General features: G+C 37.9%; 1 protein-coding gene across 1 annotated transcript; it reads right to left on the bottom strand.

The window, feature by feature from the left end:
- Window positions 1–19,504: 19,504 nt before the first annotated feature.
- On the bottom strand, window positions 19,505–21,294 carry LOC103408302 (uncharacterized). Its single transcript, XM_008347161.4, has 2 exons — window positions 21,080–21,294; window positions 19,505–19,921 (listed from the first exon to the last, which is right to left on the bottom strand). The coding sequence occupies exons 1-2, from the start codon at window positions 21,221–21,223 to the stop codon at window positions 19,697–19,699; spliced, it is 369 nt and encodes a 122-aa protein (XP_008345383.3). The 5' UTR covers window positions 21,224–21,294; the 3' UTR covers window positions 19,505–19,696.
- Between the last annotated feature and the right edge of the window lie 838 nt (window positions 21,295–22,132).

Below are 22,132 nucleotides of genomic sequence, written 5' to 3'. Positions count from 1 at the left end.
GGCTAGAGCTAATTGGTTACAGTTAGGGGATAAGTATTTTAAAACTCATGCTACTATTAGAAAAAGGAGAAATGAAATACAAAGAGTCAGAGATGCTATTGATATTTTGTGGAATAAGGGTAAGGGTATGGAGGAGGTTCTTGTCCAGGATTTTAAACTGCGTTTTTCCTGCTCCCATACTCCCAATCCCAGTGATGTGAGTAGCTTTATTGACATTATTGATAGGAGCATATTTATGCGCCTTAGTTAGCTAGTTTTTATGCATTTTCGTTATGTTCTCTTCGTTAAAGTAGTCTTTTAAGCTACTTTCATGTGTTTTCAGGTTTAAAGGACATATTACATGAAATGATGCAATTTGGAGCTTTTTGGAGCAAAATTGAGCCGGAATGTTGTGTATGCTAATGGAGCACGAGGAATGGACGAGTTTGAAGGTCAAAGGAGCTTAAGAAATGAAGAAATAAAAGTGAAGAACAAAAAAGTCGGAATTGGCAACCAAAGTTTCTAAAGTTGGAAGTTCCTATTCTTGGAGGTTTCCATTTTCGTGAGTTTCTATTCTTGGCTTTGGGCTTTGAGATGACCTAAACCCTAATTCCTTGTGGATCCTAAGCCTATGCCGCACCCTAGGGCCTAATCATTTAATTTCTGCCAAGTTAAACCTTAATCTATCTCCCCTAGGGTTTGGGCCGCACCTTTCCCCTTCTAGAACACCTATTTCCTTGCCTTGCAAGGCTTTCTAGAAGCCCTAACCCTAGCCCACTTAATTGCCGCACCCTAGGCCCTTTTCTCATCAAATTTCTGATTGTTTAACCTATTTTTCTGGTGGATTTGGGTTTCTAGAAACCCTAATCTGATTTGTTAGGGTTTTTAAGTGCCTATATATATATTTCTACACCTAGCCGCACATAGCATCTCTACACACAATTCAGAAATTATTCCAACCTTATTTCCCCACCTTGCCGCAGCCACCATCATCCTTAGAACCCCTAGCCGCCACTCCTCCATCCAAACCAGCCACTCCCCACTCCTTGCCGCAACCAGTCTACACCTCCAGCCACCATTCTACACCTCCATACACCATCCATACCCCTTGCCGCACCACCATACCATCCTAACTCCCTTCTAAAACCAAAATCACATCCAAAAATACCCTAAACCCTCTCTGCCGCAGCAAGGAGAAGAAGAAAGAGGAGCTTGAAGTCAGAAATTCAAAGTGGAAATGTTGGGCGTTTTAGGTGTAATCTTTCTTATGTCTTCGATGTTTCAATTCAATAAATTTTGTGTTGTGAGTATGAGAAACTAAACCCCCTTAGTTGGGGGGTAATTCGAAACCATGTACATGCTTGCAATATGATTTGATTACATTCAGTTGTTATTTCATAAGTTGTGGATTCAATTCGTTCATCTATTTGATTGATAATTTATTTGTGTATGTTGATTGAGAGTGCACGCTTAGTTTTCATGCATGAATATGATGCTAGATTATGAGGGAGTTTCACCTAATAGTTACAATCTTATAATCACAAGTAGTGAAGGTCGCTTGAAAACTATCGCGTTGAATGAATTCTTAGCATAAGTTTCATGCAATTCATAGTAACAAATGCTTCCTCAATGCTTATGTTTTTCATAGAACGTAATGATTCGTGCTTGTATCTCTATTATGCAATTCATGTAGGGAACTTGTAGGGAATGTTTTGGGTTGTCGTATGCAATCATCCAACTCAATAACTTGTGGAAAAACTGAGGGTTAATTAGTGCAATTCACGGTTAATTTGGGGCGTTGAGTATTCATAATTTATTGGAAGAACAACTGAAAATCGTTTTGTTTGCAAGTGTGTCATGTGTGGAGAAGAACCTCCTAACTAGCCTTTTATCCATCATTTTCATCAAAAAACGTTTTTACAATCTGTTTGTTTTAAAGTTTCTGTTTTGTTTTCAATTTTCGTCCAAAACAAATCTCCCTTTATTTTGAAGTCTTAGATTAGTTAGTAGGTGTTTGATTTGTGTTTCTAAGTGTTTTGATTCAAGTTTTCACCCAAATTCGTCCAAGTTCTTGTTAGGTTCTCAAACTGCCCAGAAAGTGGTTTTTAGGCAGTTTGGAGTCATTAGGTTGCTGTTTTGAGTTTTATGTTTGTTTAAGTGTTTTAAACTTTAGTTTTGCATTCTTTGAGTCTAGTTTAGTGTTTTAAACTTTGTTTTTGAGTTTTTAAGTCAGTTTCCAAGTGTTTAGCAATCCCTCCTAATCCCCGGTCCAGAACGATCCCTACTTACATACTTTACTACGATTGTCAAAAGAGGGTTTAATTTGTGTGCTTATCTATTTTGCATCAAATTTTTGGCGCCGTTGCCGGGGATTAGCAATTTTGCTAATCCCTTGGATTGTTTTTGTTTCTTTTATTTCACTTTGTTTCTGACTTTGTTTAAGTTTCTGACCTAATTTTGTTTCTTGTTCTTAGGTACTAATGTATGACTAGAAGCTCTCAACCGATTAGTGCGAACATCTTGGATTTTGACGACGATTTTGAGAGGAAGTTGAGAAGAGCTAGAAACCAGCAAGAACACCATCCACCCAATTCCGAATCTGACCTTGAAGAAAACGTACAAGAAGAGGAGGAGGAAGCCACGGCAGGGATATTTGAAGAAGTCCAAGGCATGGCCATGGACAATCGTACACTCAAGGAGCTTTCCGCCTCGGGTTTGGATAATGCCGCACCATTGTGCATCTAATACCCCGTGGCTGCCCAAGGTAAGACAGACGAGTTTGAATTAAAGTCAAGTTTGCTTCATCATATTCCTAAATACCATGGCTTGTCCATGGAAGATCCTAACAAACATTTGAAAGAATTTGAAGTAGTTTGCTCTAGTATGACTCCCATCAATGTTGACGGAAGTATCTTGAAGATGAAGGCTTTTCCATTCTCTTTGATGGATAAAGCCAAGGATTGGTTATACGAGTTAGCTCCCGGCACTGTCACTTCTTGGGAGAGTATGAAGAGAGCGTTCTTGGAGAAGTTCTTTCCAACTTCTCGCATCATCCTCCTACGCAAAAAGTTAAGCGGAATTCAGCAAGAAGAAGGTGAGTCTTTTCCTACATATTATGAACGATTTAAATCACTTGTTGCTTCTTGTCCACAGCATCAGATGAAGGAGGAGTTGCTTTTACAATACTTCTACGAGGGTCTCCTACCTCTAGAACGTCAAATGCTTGATGCTTCGGTGGGGGGAGCATTGGTGGACAAAACACCCATGGCTGCCAAGGTCTTGATTGCTAATAGAGCGTTGAACGCTCAACAGTACGAGGGTGTAGGCCAAAGAGGACCCCCACGGCACCAAGTACATGAGGTAAGTTCAACTTCCGATCTTCATTCACAATTGGCTAATCTTACTTCTATTGTTTCACAGATGGCCGAGGGAATGAAGATGCAAGGACCTGTGATATGTGGTGTATGTTCTATCCAAGGACATGTCTCCGAAAAATGTCCTCAACTCATTGAGAATGGCGGATGGGAGAGTGCGAATGCCATTGGGTTTCAAAGCCAAAATCAGTCAAGACACGATCCATACTCCAACACATATAATCCGGGGTGGCGAGACCACCCAAATTTCAAGTGGAGGGATCCCCAACAACCTCAAAACCAAGGAGGCTTTAGGCAACAACCCCCGGGATTCTTTCCCAAAACCTACGGCCCACCCCAAAATCAAGCCCAATCCGGCCCAAGTGCCTCAGGTACGTCTCTTGACAATGATGCACTTCTTAAGATACTAACTAAGTTATCTAATGGGCAGGAAGATCAAGCTAAGGCTACGCAAAACCAAGATAAAAGGGTGGATCAACTTGAGAAACAAATTGGGCAGATTGTCGAGTTTGTAGGTAAGTTTCGAGATCCCGGACAACTCCCTAGTTCCACCATTCCAAATCCAAAAGGAGGGTTTGAATCAGCCAAAGCAATCACCCTAAGAAGTGGTAAGGAAGTTGGGGCAGGTCCTACATCAAAAACAGGTCATAACGAGGATGACATTTTGCAAATGGAAGAGGAGGAATCAAGGTTGCCCACGGCAAAGGTGGTTCCACCTTTGCCGCAAGTCCCTAAGGCCCCAAATCTGCCCAATTTGTCCCACAAAGGTAAGAATGTGTCAAATTCGGTTCATACTAATGTTTTCCCTTCAATTGTGCCTTTTCCTAGTAGGTTCATGCAAACGAAGAAAGAAGAGGCAGAAAAGGATATCTTTGAAACCTTTCGGAAAGTTCAAGTTAACATACCTTTGTTAGATGCAATCAAGCAAGTTCCAAGGTATGCTAAGTTCTTGAAAGAGTTGTGTACCACTAGGAAGAGGATGTCGACTAAGGAAGTGGTAAAGGTAGGTGAGAATGTGTCCGCCATCTTGCAACGCAAACTACCTCCCAAATGCAAAGATCCAGGTAGCTTTAGCATTCCTTGTGTCATTGGGAACACTAGATTTGAATATGCCATGCTTGATTTAGGTGCTTCTATAAATGTTATGCCATATTCCATTTATGCATCTATGAACTTAGGAGCGTTGAAAAATGATGGGGTAATAATACAATTGGCCGATAGATCTAACGCCTATCCAAAGGGAGTTTTGGAAGATGTTCTTGTGCAGGTTAATCATTTAGTTTTCCCGGCGGATTTCTATGTCCTCGAAATGGATGAATCGGACCATGCTCCTTCGCTGCCCATTCTACTTGGAAGGCCATTCATGAAGACGGCCTGGACAAATATTGACGTGTATAGTGGAACTTTGTCCATGGAATTCGATGGCGAAGTTGTTAATTTTAATCTTTCTGATTCCATTAAATACCCTAGTGAGGACCATTCATGTTTCTCTATTGATATAATTGACTCTTTGGCGCAGGGATATCTCGACGATTTGAATGACGATGCGCTTGAAAAAGTCATTACACGAGGCATGGAAATTACAACCAAGGGGGCAGATTCTAGTGTAACCCACGGCATACATGGACTAGGCCATGCCGTGCACCCTAATGAGGAAATAATTGAAGTTGTGGCTGCCCTTGAGTCCTCACCTAAGCTTGATGGTAAGTATACTACCCGTGAGTCCATTCCCATTTCGACTAACAAATTGTTTCCATCCATAATTCAGGCACCTATCCTTGAACTCAAGCCTTTGCCAAGCCATTTGAAGTACATTTTCTTGGGAGAAAATGAAACACTACCTGCCATTATTTCCTCCTCCCTCACGGCACAAGAGGAGGAGAAATTGCTTCGAGTTTTGAAGGAGTTCAAATCTGCCCTAGGTTGGACATTGGCCGATATTAAAGGTATAAGCCCTACAACTTGTATGCATCACATATTTCTTGAGGAGGGGGCCAAACCAACTAGAGAGGCTCAACGCCGTCTTAACCCTCCGATGATGGAAGTAGTGAAAAAGGAGATCATAAAGCTTCTAGATTGTGGGGTTATCTATCCAATCTCGGATAGTAAGTGGGTTTCGCCCGTTCAATGCGTGCCAAAGAAATCCGGAGTGACGGTGGTAGCTAATGCCGAGAATGAGCTTGTCCCTCAACGTATTCAAACCGGTTGGAGGGTGTGCATTGACTATAGGAAGCTAAACACCACCACGAGGAAGGACCACTTCCCATTGCCGTTCATTGACCAAATGCTTGAGAGGTTAGCGGGTTATGCTTTCTATTGTTTTCTTGATGGTTATTCTGGTTATAATCAAATTGTCATTTCACCCGAGGACCAAGAAAAAACCACTTTTACATGCCCGTTTGGTACATTTGCATATCGTCGCATGCCTTTGGTTTATGTAATGCACCTGCTACATTTCAAAGATGCATGATGAGCATATTTTCTGATTACGTAGAAAAGATAATTGAAGTGTTTATGGATGATTTTAGTGTATTTGGTGATTCGTTTGATAGTTGCTTGCATAATCTAAGTTTGATCCTAAAACGTTGTGTTGAAACTAACCTTGTACTTAATTGGGAAAAGTGTCATTTTATGGTTAAACAAGGTATCGTTTTAGGTCATATAATCTCTGAAAAGGGTATTGAGGTTGATAAGTCGAAAATAGATCTTGTACGTCACTTACCCTCTCCGACTTCGGTTAGAGAGGTTCGTTCGTTTCTTGGCCATGCAGGATTTTATCGTAGGTTTATCAAAGATTTCTCGAAGATAGCACAACCTCTTTGCCGACTCCTACAAAAAGAAGTGGCGTTTGAATTCACCAAGGAGTGCACGGCATCATTCAACCAACTCAAGGAGTTGTTGACCACGGCACCCATCATTGTTCCACCGGATTGGAGTCTACCTTTCGAGCTCATGTGTGATGCGTCCGACTATGCTTTAGGAGCTGTTTTAGGACAAAGAAAGGACAAGAGGCCGCATGTCGTTTACTACGCCTCACGGACGTTGAACGATGCACAATTGAACTACTCCACTACGGAAAAAGAACTCCTTGCCGTTGTCTTTGCTTTAGATAAATTTCGATCATATTTAATTGGAACTAAAGTAATTGTTTTCACTGATCATGCAGCTCTGAAGTACTTGCTCACCAAAAAGGAGGCCAAGCCACGGCTAATTCGATGGATATTGCTACTTCAAGAGTTCGACATAGAGATTCGGGACAAGAAGGGAAGTGAAAACGTGGTGGCTGACCACCTAAGCCGAATGGTGCATAATGAGGAGTCTTTGCCGATTTTGGAGACATTCCCCGATGAACAATTGCTGTCCATTAAGGTTAGTGCACCTTGGTATGCCGATATTGTTAATTATTTGGTGTCAAAACGTATTCCAAGTGAGTTCACTAGGCACCAACGTGATAAACTTAGGCATGATGCACGGTTTTATGTGTGGGATGATCCGTACTTATGGAAATTTTGCCCCGATCAGATTATACGTCGTTGTGTGCACGATTCTGAATGTTATTCAATTTTGAGTTTTTGTCACACATATGCATGTGGAGGGCACTTTGGCACACAACGCACAGCCCTTAAGGTGTTACAATGTGGATTTTATTGGCCTAGTATTTTCAAAGATGCTAAAACTTTTTGCTTAACATGTGATAAATGCCAACGAATGGGTGGTATTAGTGCTAGGGATCAAATGCCGCAGGTTTCTATCCTAAATGTTGAAATTTTTGATGTTTGGGGTATTGATTTTATGGGTCCTTTTCCTTCTTCGTATGGTTTTACATATATTTTGCTTGCGGTTGATTATGTGTCGAAGTGGGTGAAAGCAAAGGCCACCCGAACTAATGATTCTAAAGTGGTTGCAGATTTTATTAGAACTAACATTTTTGCAAGGTTCGGAATGCCACGAGTGATCATTAGTGACGGAGGGTCACACTTTTGCAATCGGACCATTGAAGCGTTATTGAGGAAATACAGTGTCACCCATAAGGTTTCTACACCTTACCATCCTCAAACTAATGGGCAAGCCGAGGTTTCCAACCGTGAGATCAAGCAAATCCTAGAGAAGACCGTTGGGCCAACGAGGAAGGATTGGAGTCTACGACTTGATGACGCACTTTGGGCGTATTGTACGGCGTACAAAACACCCATTGGGATGTCCCCCTTCCGACTTGTCTATGGCAAGGCGTGCCATCTTCCTGTTGAATTGGAGCACAAAGCACTTTGGGCCATCAAGAAGTTTAACATGAACCTCGAGGAAGCAGGAAGTCAAAGGAGATTGCAATTGAATGAGCTTGATGAGGTACGGCGCGAGGCGTACGATAATGCAAGCATTTACAAGCAAAAGACCAAAGCTTTCCATGACAACATGATCCGTGGGAAATCATTCTCAATTGGGCAGAAAGTGCTATTGTTCAATTCCCGTTTACGTTTGTTTCCCGGTAAGTTACGTTCTAAGTGGATTGGACCGTTTGTTATTACAAACATATCTTCTTATGGTGCCATCCAGATTCAAAGTCTCAAAACAGGTCATGAATTCCAAGTGAACGGACACCGTTTGAAGCCATATTATGAGAACTTTGTTAAACAAACCGTGGATGATATTTCTTTGGGTGCCGTGGGCTCCATTGAGGAGTGAATGGGCTTTTCGTCCGACTGTACGACGTTAAAGAAAGCGCTACTTGGGAGGCAACCCATGCAATACAACAAAGGAAGACCAAGGAATTACTCCAATTCCAGATTTGCGTTCCTAAACTCTTCACTTTGTTATTTATTTCGAATCTGCCTATTTAGTTGTTTTAGTTGCTGTTTGTGTGTTTCTTTTTGTTAGTGTGGTTTTATGCTTGAAACATTGAGGACAATGTTTGATTTAAGTGTGGGGGGGGGGTAACTAAGTGTTTTAGATGCAAATTCGTGGGATTTTATCACCCTTTACTTGGAGACTTGTGGTAACTAAGTGTTTTAGATGCAAATTCGTGGGATTTTATCACCCTTTACTTGGAGACTTGTTCCTTGCTGTTTTTAAGTGTTTTTGAGCAGTTTTGGTGTGTTTTAGTGTGTTTTGATGCAAGTTTTCACCCAAATTCGTCCAAGTTCTTGTTAGGTTCTCAAACTGCCCAGAAAGTGGTTTTTAGGCAGTTTGGAGTCATTAGGTTGCTGTTTTGAGTTTTATGTTTGTTTAAGTGTTTTAAACTTTAGTTTTGCATTCTTTGAGTCTAGTTTAGTGTTTTAAACTTTGTTTTTGAGTTTTTAAGTCAGTTTCCAAGTGTTTTTGAGCAGTTTTGGTGTGTTTTAGTGTGTTTTGATGCAAAAATCCGAAAATCACATAAAAATTTGAAAAATTTGTTTTAAAAACCCAAAAGGAGTTGTTTTTGTGTGTTTGCTTGTGTCTTAGGGTACCTTCCAACACAATGATGAGGATTCGGTTTGTAATTACATGGCTGTTAAAGAAGAGTGATTAACATGGATGAAAGTTTGATTTACTCTTTGTTTATGCTTGGTTGTGGGTATAACTTATGAATTCACATGCAATCATAAAAGAAAAAAATCAGTTTTTGTAACATGCTTGAAGGAAGGAACTCAAACTAACGCTACAACCTTGTGAGACTTGAGCCTAAATGTTTATTTGGAGAGTTAAAATCTGTGCATTCTTTGTTTTCTAAGTCGTTGCATGATCTCATTATTCTTTGCTTGGTTACTACTTAAAAGGCGTTTCATCATTTAGTTCCAAATGCTAGAACTCATGCCCATTTCATTCAAAGCATGTCATTGAATTGCATAACACATATTCAAGATGAAGTTGTGTAGTGACCACCACCTTAGCCAAAAAGCCGTGTGCCCTACTCCATTATATGTTTAAGTTTAACCCCGTTGAGCCTTGTTTAGCCTTTTCTTTGTTAACCCACATTACCCTCACCTAGCCTAGATTAGGACTATCCATACCCTTGTTCTTAAAGCATAGTAAAGCATGATTCGAATTGAATTCCTTTTGATCCATGTTAGCAGAAAATAAGTGTGGGGGAAGTGTTTTTCATGAGGAATTGTGTGCCATAGGCACGGCAAAGAAAAGAAAAAAAAAATTCGTGGAAAAAGAAAAATTGAAGAAAAAAATATGAAAAGTTTGAAAAAAAGAGTTGAAAAGTTGAGAAAAAGAGTTCCAAAGTATTGTTTGTTGAAGTAAGGGTCCAAAACAATGAATTCGGCCCTAAGGAGTTGTTTAAGTCTTCCCCTTGTGTTTTAAAGTTAATTTCTGCAATCTAAGTGAATTCTAAGTCTCAATTTCAGTGCTTTGCTTACTATTGCTTGAAGAACGTTTGTTTTCCCTATCCTTTCCTTGTTAACCAACACCCCAAGCCCCGTTACAACCTTTAAATTCTATCTTGAGTGTTATGTGTTTCAATTTGTGGAGTTTGAAGTTGGTATGAGCATATGGTGTCACTGGTTCTCGCATCTAAGTAGTAGCATTCCATTCATGAGATCATATCTAAACATGCTTCTTAACTCTAGAAATTGCATTCTTTGTGAAACATATATGTGAGCATTCGTTTTCATATCTGCATCAATCTTCTCACATATGACTAGTGTAGGGTGTGGAGTTAGAAAATCTGAGTGAAAATAGAGTGTATATCTTGTAAGGAATTGAGGGAATTCTCTAAGGCATGTTACTACATTCAAAGCATTGTTTTAATTGATTACTTGTGAACTAGTGAGTAGTGGCTTTAATTAAGTATGTGCTTGTGTAAAGATGACTCAAATCTGTGGGGATAACAATCTTTAATACGTCATGTGCATTGGAAATCTCTGAGGCAAACGTTGGAAGGTTTAGGTTGTGTTTTGTTTGTTTTGTTTCATTTTGTTTTTCTTTTGTTTCTTTGTTTTGCTCGAGGACTAGCAAAAGCTAAGTGTGGGGGAATTTGATAGGAGCATATTTATGCGCCTTAGTTAGCTAGTTTTTATGCATTTTCGTTATGTTCTCTTCGTTAAAGTAGTCTTTTAAGCTACTTTCATGTGTTTTCAGGTTTAAAGGACATATTACATGAAATGATGCAATTTGGAGCTTTTTGGAGCAAAATTGAGCCGGAATGTTGTGTATGCTAATGGAGCACGAGGAATGGACGAGTTTGAAGGTCAAAGGAGCTTAAGAAATGAATAAATAAAAGTGAAGAACAAAGAAGTCGGAATTGGCAACCAAAGTTTCTAAAGTTGGAAGTTCCTATTCTTGGAGGTTTCCATTTTCGTGAGTTTCTATTCTTGGCTTTGGGCTTTGAGATGACCTAAACCCTAATTCCTTGTGGATCCTAAGCCTATGCCGCACCCTAGGGCCTAATCATTTAATTTCTGCCAAGTTAAACCTTAATCTATCTCCCCTAGGGTTTGGGCCGCACCTTCCCCCTTCTAGAACACCTATTTCCTTGCCTTGCAAGGCTTTCTAGAAGCCCTAACCCTAGCCCACTTAATTGCCGCACCCTAGGCCCTTTTCTCATCAAATTTCTGATTGTTTAACCTATTTTTCTGGTGGATTTGGGTTTCTAGAAACCCTAATCTGATTTGTTAGGGTTTTTAAGTGCCTATATATATATTTCTACACCTAGCCGCACATAGCATCTCTACACACAATTCAGAAATTATTCCAACCTTATTTCCCCACCTTGCCGCAGCCACCATCATCCTTAGAACCCCTAGCCGCCACTCCTCCATCCAAACCAGCCACTCCCTACTCCTTGCCGCAACCAGTCTACACCTCCAGCCACCATTCTACACCTCCATACACCATCCATACCCCTTGCCGCACCACCATACCATCCTAACTCCCTTCTAAAACCAAAATCACATCCAAAAATACCCTAAACCCTCTCTGCCGCAGCAAGGAGAAGAAGAAAGAGGAGCTTGAAGTCAGAAATTCAAAGTGGAATTGTTGGGCGTTTTAGGTGTAATCTTTCTTATGTCTTCGATGTTTCAATTCAATAAATTTTGTGTTGTGAGTATGAGAAACTAAACCCCCTTAGTTGGGGGGTAATTCGAAACCATGTACATGCTTGCAATATGATTTGATTACATTCAGTTGTTATTTCATAAGTTGTGGATTCAATTCGTTCATCTATTTGATTGATAATTTATTTGTGTATGTTGATTGAGAGTGCACGCTTAGTTTTCATGCATGAATATGATGCTAGATTATGAGGGAGTTTCACCTAATAGTTACAATCTTATAATCACAAGTAGTGAAGGTCGCTTGAAAACGATCGCGTTGAATGAATTCTTAGCATAAGTTTCATGCAATTCATAGTAACAAATGCTTCCTCAATGCTTATGTTTTTCATAGAACGTAATGATTCGTGCTTGTATCTCTATTATGCAATTCATGTAGGGAACTTGTAGGGAATGTTTTGGGTTGTCGTATGCAATCATCCAACTCAATAACTTGTGGAAAAACTGAGGGTTAATTAGTGCAATTCACGGTTAATTTGGGGCGTTGAGTATTCATAATTTATTGGAAGAACAACTGAAAATCGTTTTGTTTGCAAGTGTGTCATGTGTGGAGAAGAACCTCCTAACTAGCCTTTTATCCATCATTTTCATCAAAAAACGTTTTTACAATCTGTTTGTTTTAAAGTTTCTGTTTTGTTTTCAATTTTCGTCCAAAACAAATCTCCCTTTATTTTGAAGTCTTAGATTAGTTAGTAGGTGTTTGATTTGTGTTTCTAAGTGTTTTGATTCAAGTTTTCACCCAAATTCGTCCAAGTTCTTGTTAGGTTCTCAAACTGCCCAGAAAGTGGTTTTTAGGCAGTTTGGAGTCATTAGGTTGCTGTTTTGAGTTTTATGTTTGTTTAAGTGTTTTAAACTTTAGTTTTGCATTCTTTGAGTCTAGTTTAGTGTTTTAAACTTTGTTTTTGAGTTTTTAAGTCAGTTTCCAAGTGTTTAGCAATCCCTCCTAATCCCCGGTCCAGAACGATCCCTACTTACATACTTTACTACGATTGTCAAAAGAGGGTTTAATTTGTGTGCTTATCTATTTCGCATCAATTATCAATTTGTGTATAACTGATTCACAAAATATCGATTTACTAAAGGAAGTCTCTGAAAATGAAATTTGGATGGCTGAAGCAACATTGGAAACTTGACGCTCCGAGACCATATGGGTTGCATGCTACATTTTTTCAGACTTGGATTGTCTGCCCTCCCATTTCGGTGCCCTCCTCGTGCCCTCCTGTTTGTATGGTCACGGTTAAGCCACGTCAACATTTTATATTACTATTTCTTTTTGTTTTATTATTTTTATAAAAAAAAAACAATATAAAATGTTGACGTGGCTTAACCGTGACCATACAAAACAAGAGGGCACGGGGAGGGCACCGAAATGGGAGGGCAGACAATCCAAGTCCCATTTTTTCAACATTGTCGGTCCACTGTTAAGCATTATGTTATTAAATTGGTTAGAGATTTCTTTGATAATTGCTCATGTCTTAAACTGATTAATCCTACTAATATCGTCCTAATTCCAAAAGTTGAGAGCCTTGAGACTATTAATCATTATAGGCCTATTAGCTTATGCAGTGTTATTTACAAAATTATCACTAAAATCATCATTTCTAGGCTCAAGCCTCTGCTTGCATAGTGTACTTCTGAAAATCAAGGGGCTTTTGCCCCAGGAAAATCATTACTAACAAAACTATCACTAACATTCTTATTGCTCATGAAATTCTTTTTGGATTTAAGAATAAAAAAGGCAGGTTGGGTTCCGGTGTGATAAGGAATCCTTTAAAAGATCTCATGAGACCCGCCCACTATTACTACGAAAAAAGTACTGCCCTTCGTTGCTAGGAGAGTTAGCAAACTTCTATTAGCATCGGTCCTTGAGTCGAATTGATCGTGTCATGTGGGCCATTAAGTTGGACCTTGAGAAAGCCTACAATATGCTAAGTTGGGACTATATTCGTATGGTGCTTAGTAATTTTGGTTTCCACTATAATTGGATTAAAGTCATGGAGTGCGTCACTTCAACCTCCTTCTCTATCTTGATTAATGGAGAAGCAAAGGGTTCTTTTTATCCTTCACCGGGAATCTGGCAGGGCGATCCTTTATCCCCTTACACCTTGATTTTATGAATGGAGCCATTGATTAGACAACTAAATTTGTTAGCTTGTAATTATTAAAATAAAGTTGGTATTCTTTTTTCTCCTTTAGGGTTCAAAATTTCTAACTTGGTTTTTGCAAATGATTGTTTAATTTTTAGTAAAGTTTCTTGTAAACAAGTGCAGAACACCTTGGTGATTGAAAACTATTATAGAGGTCATCATATTACTTGCAGGATCATTTTCTTCTATTTCTTGGACTTATGTCTTTTGGGAGGCGAATTTTCTTGTTGATGCCATTACTAGTGTAGGGCACTCTATTCATAAGCATGAGAAGGCTGGCAATGGTGAGTGGCAAGCCCAGGTTTGTGCCATCTTTAATAGGCTTTTGTTTATTTTTATTTATTTTTATGGAAACGAGCTTGTTTATTTATTTATTTCATTTTGAAAGGCACACCCAAAAATAAGATAATTTTTTCTTTCCAAAAGTTAAAAAATTATGGGAAATACCCCAAAATGGGACATTTTCTTAATCTTGGGACATGAATAGGACAAACGGGCCATGCATATCATGCACAAAACAGAAATTACTAAAAGCCCACATATAAATACAAAAACCCTTAGCTCATTTCATCATTTTTGTCATTTGGAAGAGAGGATGCAGAGAGAGCTATGTGAGCTCTGGGTTTCTAGGTTGAGCTCAAATTTTTGAGCTCCGATTTCCAAGAGAGAGAAGTCGAGAGTGAAGCTTCAAAGTGAGGGTTTCTCATTTGCATCAATGTTCCATCCTTAAAGACATGATTTTTGTACCAAATTTTGCGTTTTGGCTGGAAAGTTCCATTCTTTCTAGCCAGTGAAGCTTCGGCAACCATATTTCCACTGCCATCAGGTTTGTCTCTCTCTCTCTCTCATCTCTTTCTCTCTCTAACTCAGTCATTGTCTCCATTTTTGCAACTAATTACTTGTTTGTTCAATTAAGTATTTTGGATTTGCAGAGATGGGAAGTCAAACAAAAGAGGGATGGGGAAAAGAGGGCCTTAAATGTGTTCTGGAAATCTTTATGTGTTTATGGGTTTTGTTACTTTAGATTTATGGGTTTCAATCATAAGAGTTTTGCATTTAATTTTTGTTTAGGGTATTGAAGATTCATGGAGTTGTGTTTGTGGATTTGACTTTGTGTGCTTGTTACAGAAGGCTCAATATTTGTTAATTTTGTTATGAACTTGCAAATTTTTGTGAATTCGATATGGAATGGTTTTTTGTCTAAAAATGTTTGTGAATTACAAGTCTTAGTTCAATATGAAAGAAATTGTACACAATATGCACATTTGTCATCTCCATATGATTTGCCCTATGCTTGTATATTGGTATTAGTATATACAAGATGTTGGATTGTGAGTTTCAAAAGGTCATTCAGATGATGAGTTAAAACAATAACAATGGGTTTAAAAACAAAAACAAAAAAAATGTAAAAACCTCCACGTTTCGAACCCATGTCTTGTTGAAACTATGAATATATAGTCCCCACCATTACAAAATAGTTAGAAATGCCTGGACCAACCCATGCACAACATGATGTAGGAGGTGTGAGATTTGATAACACACTAGCCTTTATGTTGGAAATGAAGTAACAACATTTGGAAGCATTTTTCAAGTTGGGGGACAAAAAGATAATGGTGGGGTTCTTACAACTTTTGAAGGTCACATGCATCATATCCTCACCACATAAACACCTTCAACACATTCCCTCTTTTACACCACTGATTTCATCCTCATTATGGTAGACTTGTGTATAAATATGTTTCTCACACATAGACTTGTGTATAGCCAAAACAATTGAGAACACAAACATGTCCAAGTTCCCACATGAAACTAAGGGATATAACGCGGAGTTCCATGGCTGGTACAACATGAAACCTCCTCCACTTCCGGGGTTGTTGAAGGCAAATCCTACGTCATCGTTTAGCTCTGTGGACTCGGTGATGCTGCTGAAAAGTATAGATCAGGTCGCAAAAGACTCAACTATGAGATGGGCATCGCCGAGTATTAGAACCACAAGCTAATGAAGGCAAAAAAAAAGCTTGTGGACCTCAACGGTGAAGCCAACGAAGTGCTCTACTGTGTAAACAAGCAGAAAACAAAGGCTGACATGTCTGGAGAAATGATCACATTCCTAAATTTTGAATTGTTCCAAAAGCATCGGGGCCATATAGATTCGTACGAGCGTTCTCAGGATGGAAATGTTGAAATAGAGGAGGAACGCAACAAGGGCTTTGAGGATTCTCGTCGACTAGTGAAGGGAAATGAACCGCGTCAACCATAATGGAATTATATGACATTTTATTGTTGTTCAATGTATTAGCTAAGTATTTTATGATAATAAACATGCGTACAATGTATCATTGTTATATGTACATAACATGCACACATACCATGCACACAGAATGCACATTAAATGCACATAATATGCCATGCACACAAGACATGCACACCTTATGCACGTCGTATGCACTCATCAGGAAAAATTTGTAGCTGCAATTCTTGTAGATGGCATCAGGAAATGAACATTATTTTTGTGATATGTTAAATGGCTTTAATAGGGACTAAATTTGTTTCTTTTCCTTTACTTTTCTTCAGATTTAGTTGTCATGTAATTTTTGTTAGTAAATGGAAAAGGGAGAAGTTATTTTGGTATCATTAACAATGTTTGCTTTCTTAAATGAAAAGATGCACATCACAAAGCATGAACAAAGCATGCTTAAGTCTCCAAAGCCCGATGTCATAGGTTCAAATCTTATAGGATATGATTCTGTGTCCTTGTTCACTACATTACGTCAAAATTAGACTACAATAATTGAGCACAAACCCAAATTTGACCTCCTTTATGCCTCTCGTGTGCATACAGTGTATAGTTTTATGGAAAAATTGAAGCCCTAAGAAATATTTGACCCCAGCCATAGAACCCACGAACTCACAAAATACAGGTAAAGCCAAGAAACCCAGTAGCCATAAAACATACGAACCCAGAAATTAAAACTCATAAATATTGCACTTTGAAATCAAAACCCATAAACAAACCTTTAAAAAATTAAAAACTTTATTACCCAAATATCGTAAAGAAACCAACATCACTCGTACTGGGCTTTGACTCATGGTGATTCATCCAATCCCACCTATGACCTTCATGAGAGCTTTGGTGGATGAATTACTTTCCATTACACACCAAGCTTTTGGGATTGTGAGTTGGGAATTGTATTGCCACCTAAAAGTTAGATGCGATCTGAATCTTGGGTCACCAATTAAAAAACAGAGGACAGAGGGGACTGATGAAAAGATCATCGATGAGAGAGAAAGGGTTGCTGCCGCTGAGGTGGGTTATTAAAGGGTGATTGCATTGTTAGGGTTCTTCGCCAGAGAGAGAGAGAGAAAGAGTAGAGAGAGTAGAGAGAGAAATAAGAAAATGGGAGGAAATAACCCATTTATATACAAGGGCAATTAGGTCATTTCAAGGTGTAGGAGAATCTTATTTTTGTCCAGCGAATGTGCATGTGTGCATGTTCTATACATATTAAAAAAAAATCATATTTTTGTCTCAAGATTAAGAAAATGTCGCATTTTGTGGTATTTCCAAAAAATTATTGACATACCTGTTTTTCTTCAACAATGAGAGAAAAAAATGGTATCAAACTCGTTATGCATAAAATTTGAATTTTTGACCTTTAACATACAAGTAAAATGAATATCACTGAACTGTGGTATTAAGTGTCTGTATTGACAAACTTGTTGAATTATACATGATCTCCATCAGCCAATAAGAAAATAAGGAGAAATTAAATTAATTAGACATTCCACTCTAAATTCATTTAAACATTTTATTGAAAACTCTTAAGTTTCAAAGCTCATCCACTAGAAGAAAAAAGCTCATCTACCACGATGGATGCCCGTGATAAATTGCAATCTACCACGGGCATTGTGTCCGTTAGTATTCTGGATGTGATAGAAAGTCTTTGTTTTTACCACGGACTATGCACGTTGTCAAATGCAATGTAATCACGAATTGTGCCCGTAGTAGATTGAGATCTAACACCACATGTTATGGCTATTGTGGATTACAAATTGATCACGACTAATGCTCGTTGTAAAAAAATTTCCAAAAGTAAAAAAAATTAAAAATGATTTAATAATATATATATATAAGATATTTATATACAAAATTGAAAATTTAACTTTATTAAAATTCATATATTCAAATATTACACTAAAATTAACAACAAAATGAGTAGTTATATTAAGAAATATACCAAATCACCAAAATATGTAGAGACTTTGCTTCACACTCTAAAACAAAACTCAAGTCCTAGTTCCAACCTTGGTCCTCCAATGATATTCGTCTTCTCTGCAATCGTTTTTTTCAAGAAGACACACATCTCCTAAAGCCAATCGCACTTTAAATTTGCAGATGGCTATAAATGTAGTTGATATTTGAATTATAAACCCTCATGAATTAGAACCACCAACCACCTATGAGACAAACAAGGAAAAATATAAAGCTTAGAAATCAAAACTCATCACTTAGGGCCCATATATTGAAAAATTCAAATCCTCAAAGTCAATTACACAAAAAGCAAGCAATCTTGATGCAAGTGAATACATGATGCCTGTAAAAAAAATTGATCGCTATAATTCAAGGCTCTCCTTTTTTATTTTGAACCACCAGGCCATAGATTGAGTTTCTTACTAGAAGAGGATTGTGACATGAAAAATAATAGTCAAAAGGATAGAAGACCACTCCTATGTGAGAAATGCCTGAAGGGATAAGCAAGTAATATAAGCAAAGGAGAATGGTTAAGTAAACCAAACTTAAGCAAAACTAAAACTGACATAAAAACCTTTGGGTATCAGTGGAGAAGAGCTTGATTTCGAATTTCACAATGGAGCAATCGATTTTATTTCTCCGCTTCCACGAAACAGCTTTCTCACACGTTCACATTTTCCCTCCTTCGTTTACACGTCTACATATCGAGGTTTATCATGTTTGTAGATTAAAACTTCTACAAAAGAGCCTCTCTGTGTATGTATAATTAAGCAGAAATGAGAGTTGCAATACCAGGATGTGCTCCATGTAGATTGCAGAATGTAACCATGAACATCATGAAAAAGTAGGCGAAGCACAAATGTAACAAAAGTGCTTGATAGAATCCAATCAATATGTATATAGATGCAAAACATAGAAATACAAAAACTAAACAAAGTAGAATAAAAACAATCCATCGGTCTTAAATCATGACCGACTCAAAAATAGAAGAGGAACAACGAGCTTCACAATGCACTATTTGTGTTTTTGCTGGAGTCTAGTAACTGTTGGTAGCATCATAGAATGAAATTGAAAACAAAATTTCCTCAAACCATTCGAAGTAGCAGGAACAATGAAGCTTCTTCCCTCCTTCTCTAATGTTGGATTTGTAAATTACTTAATGTGGATTTGTGAGTTCTTGGGAGTTTATTCATCTTCTTAGTCAGTTTGCGGTAGTTTACTCTCGAGTCCTCCACGATTAGGTTTCCTTTTTGCACATTCAATTTCTTTTCTCTTTTGTTTCTATTTTATCTCAGTTTGTGGCAGTTTAGTTCGAGTCCTCCACGATTAGGTTTTTTTTCTTCCTTTTCTTCTTCTTTTGTTTATCTCTTTTAATTGTAATTTTTTTCTTACAAAACTACCCTTAGTAATAATTTCTTTTCAGTTAATGCGTTTTTTTGTTTCAGGGTTATTTTGGTCCAATAATTTTTGGTAAAGCCTTGAGACATCAAACTTGACTTCTGGCTTTCTAATATTAGAGATTAGAGATACTAGTTGATTAAAAAATAAAAAATTTAAATTACAAAGATAACAATTACAGTCTGTCATAAATTAAAAAGGTGATTTTGTTAAAACTTTTTGCAACCACGGGCTTTCCTCATGGTAATATTTAGCTAAATTATAACAGGCTTTAAACGCGCGTTGATACTTTAACCATTTCAACCACGGGTTTGTTTATACCCGTTGTTATAATAATTATTTACCACGAACTTCACATGTCCGTGGTTAAATTTGACCTTTTATAACGGACTTTATACATCCATGGTCAATTAGCCGTGGTAGATGCAGTGTTGTGGCATAGTGATCATCTTAATAAAAAAACAAATTTGAGAAATACAGAAATTATCATGTGTTCTAATAATTAAGGTAATTAATTTAGAAGAATTTGGGAGGGTATTTGATGGCATTCTTGACAATCTTTTTTGAGGCAGCATCAGCAAGATCAATGCCGCATATATCCGCCAACCTGATGAGGTAAAGAAGCACATCAGAAAGCTCTTCTCCCAGATGCTCTTTATCTGATTCCTTCCAATTTGGCAACCCTCTGTCCACCTCTCCCCTCCACTGGAAGATTTCTGATAGTTCTCCTACCTCTCCCACCTACACATGCAGCATCCATCGTGTATGTTATAGCAACCATGAAAATTATTTATTTGTTTTCAAATTCCATTTCTATATATTTTCAACCACTCATGCATGAATGGCTTAACTTATCTTTTTGCAATCAAAGTTTTCTAAAAATGTACACTTGGTAAAAAAAAAGAAGCTAAATGAAAGCTTTCCACATATTAGGGTATGAAATTTGCAACACCCAATATGCCGCCTTAGCCTACACCCCATCGACCCGCCTACTTGGGTCTTGTATGGATATGCAGGAAGGGGTCCTGATGTGAGTCAAAGAGAGTGTTACAGGCACTACACGTTGTTAGTTGTCCCCAGTGCGTGCCAGCTTCCCTAATCAGAATTCATCCCAATCTTTCTGAAGGAAGTGTTCAAGTGGGCAAAGTTGAAAGATAAACTTCAAAAAGTACGATCTGTCTATGGTATCCCACCCCAAATGTTTGCAAAAGAGTATTGCATGCATTATGAATGCAAAATTGGAGTAGGGATTTCATATTTCAGAAACTGCTAACCCCACTCATATTTGAATGAATAAGGTTTACTGGCGTTGGCCATTCATGAAAGATAGCTTATGTTAAAAAAAAAAAAATAGCAGATATAAATTGGGGCAGTTGACCAGAGCACGTCCATTTAAACCCTAGTTTGAATTCTCATTCCCGTAAATTAATAGTTTGTAATTATCAAATAAAGAAATACCAACAAATCAATGAAATGGACAGGTCATGCACGTGTTTAGGAAATATATGTTTGCATCTACAAAGAGATGTATGTATGTATGTGGCAAAGGAACAACATCTTCCAACATGTATGTACGTATATGTATATATACTTATATTCTTCAATCTGTGAACTTGAACCACACAATAAAAAAATAACCATCATAATTAATATAATCGAACCTCACAATACGAAAATATAAGCATCTTATGTCCTCAAACCATTTTCCAAAAGCAAAGAAGATTGCATGACCCAAGCGTAAAAACTAATGACAGAGAAAAGTAACACAGAAATGCGTGGTTAGGCAGAGAGAGACCAATGAACTTGTTAGACATGCATCATACATAGAAACATATACAGTGTCATGGTTACCAAAACAAATGATGATCGTAGAATTGTAATGGGAAAAGATTTAATTACCATAGCCAGGAGTAGGTTTCTGGGACTGTGGTATTTCTCCCAATCTCTAGCCTTGGCAAATTCCTCAAGCTTCTTAGAGAGGTCCTTGAGACTGATATTCTCTCTTTCTTCTTCTGCTGCATTAATCTCTTCTCCTTCTTCCATTTTTCACTCTCTCTTGGGTTTTTTTTTTGTAGAAGAGAGGGACTTTTTATAGCTTAAAAAAGGATGAAGGTGCAAATTTTATTTTTCTCTCTTTTTAAGGAATAAGTATCTTGTATGCTAAAAAAATCAAAATAAAAATAAAATAAATAAATAAATAAAAGAAGGAAAAGGATAAAAAGTCTAAAAATGCCGGCCCTCTGTCGTCCTCATGTTTATACAAGAGATTCCTCACTGTCCCTCCACTGTGCAAAATGGCCAACTTCAATGCATATAATTAGTAGAGAATATTCCATAATTACTTACCATGGATGTCATGTTTGATCAGCAACCGTTAGGAATGTTATTAGGGCCGGTCCTGAGAATTTTGGGGCCTTAGGCGAGCTTTTGAAGTAGGGCCCTAAAGTTTTTTGACCTCCGGTTCTTTGTACATTGATATGTATAAATTTTTTTCGCTAAATAGATAAAATATTCTATTTCTACATCTAATATCATTAAAAGTTAATATCAAAGGAATTATGATATTTCCTACTTTTTCTGTATTTTCATGTTATTTACAAGATATATAAATTTTTTGGGCCCCCCTCCCGAAGTGGGAGCCCTAGACAGGCACCTACATGGACTACCCTCAGAATTGGCCTTGGATGTTATGGCCGGTCCAGATCGTATGTACTTACGTGATGGTCATTCATTTAGTGATCTAACCCCTAGTTGGATTTAGGTACCTCATAAGGGATTTATTTCCCTCGATTCAAAATGCAGCAATTTTTTTTTTGTACATCGATATTTTTACACTAAGGGTTGCTGACGAACAATTTCATCGCACAAGAGGACTTCACGCAGGACTTCACGCGGCAACTACTAGTGTTCGTCGCGCAAGAAAAGGCAGGTAAATAAAATTTGGCGCCAAAA

Source organism: Malus domestica, chromosome 16, assembly GCF_042453785.1.
Source record: "Malus domestica chromosome 16, GDT2T_hap1".
NCBI lineage: Eukaryota > Viridiplantae > Streptophyta > Magnoliopsida > Rosales > Rosaceae > Malus > Malus domestica.
This window is presented reverse-complemented; position numbering and strand designations above follow the sequence as displayed.

Bases quoted from the DNA above. Each gene is read 5' to 3' on its own strand.
- LOC103408302 (XM_008347161.4), bottom strand. From the start codon at position 21,223: ATGGAAGAAGGAGAAGAGATTAATGCAGCAGAAGAAGAAAGAGAGAAT. The intron at 19,922-21,079 runs GTAATTAAATCT...CTGCATGTGTAG, and splicing joins GAAACCTACTCCTGGCTATG to GTGGGAGAGGTAGGAGAACT.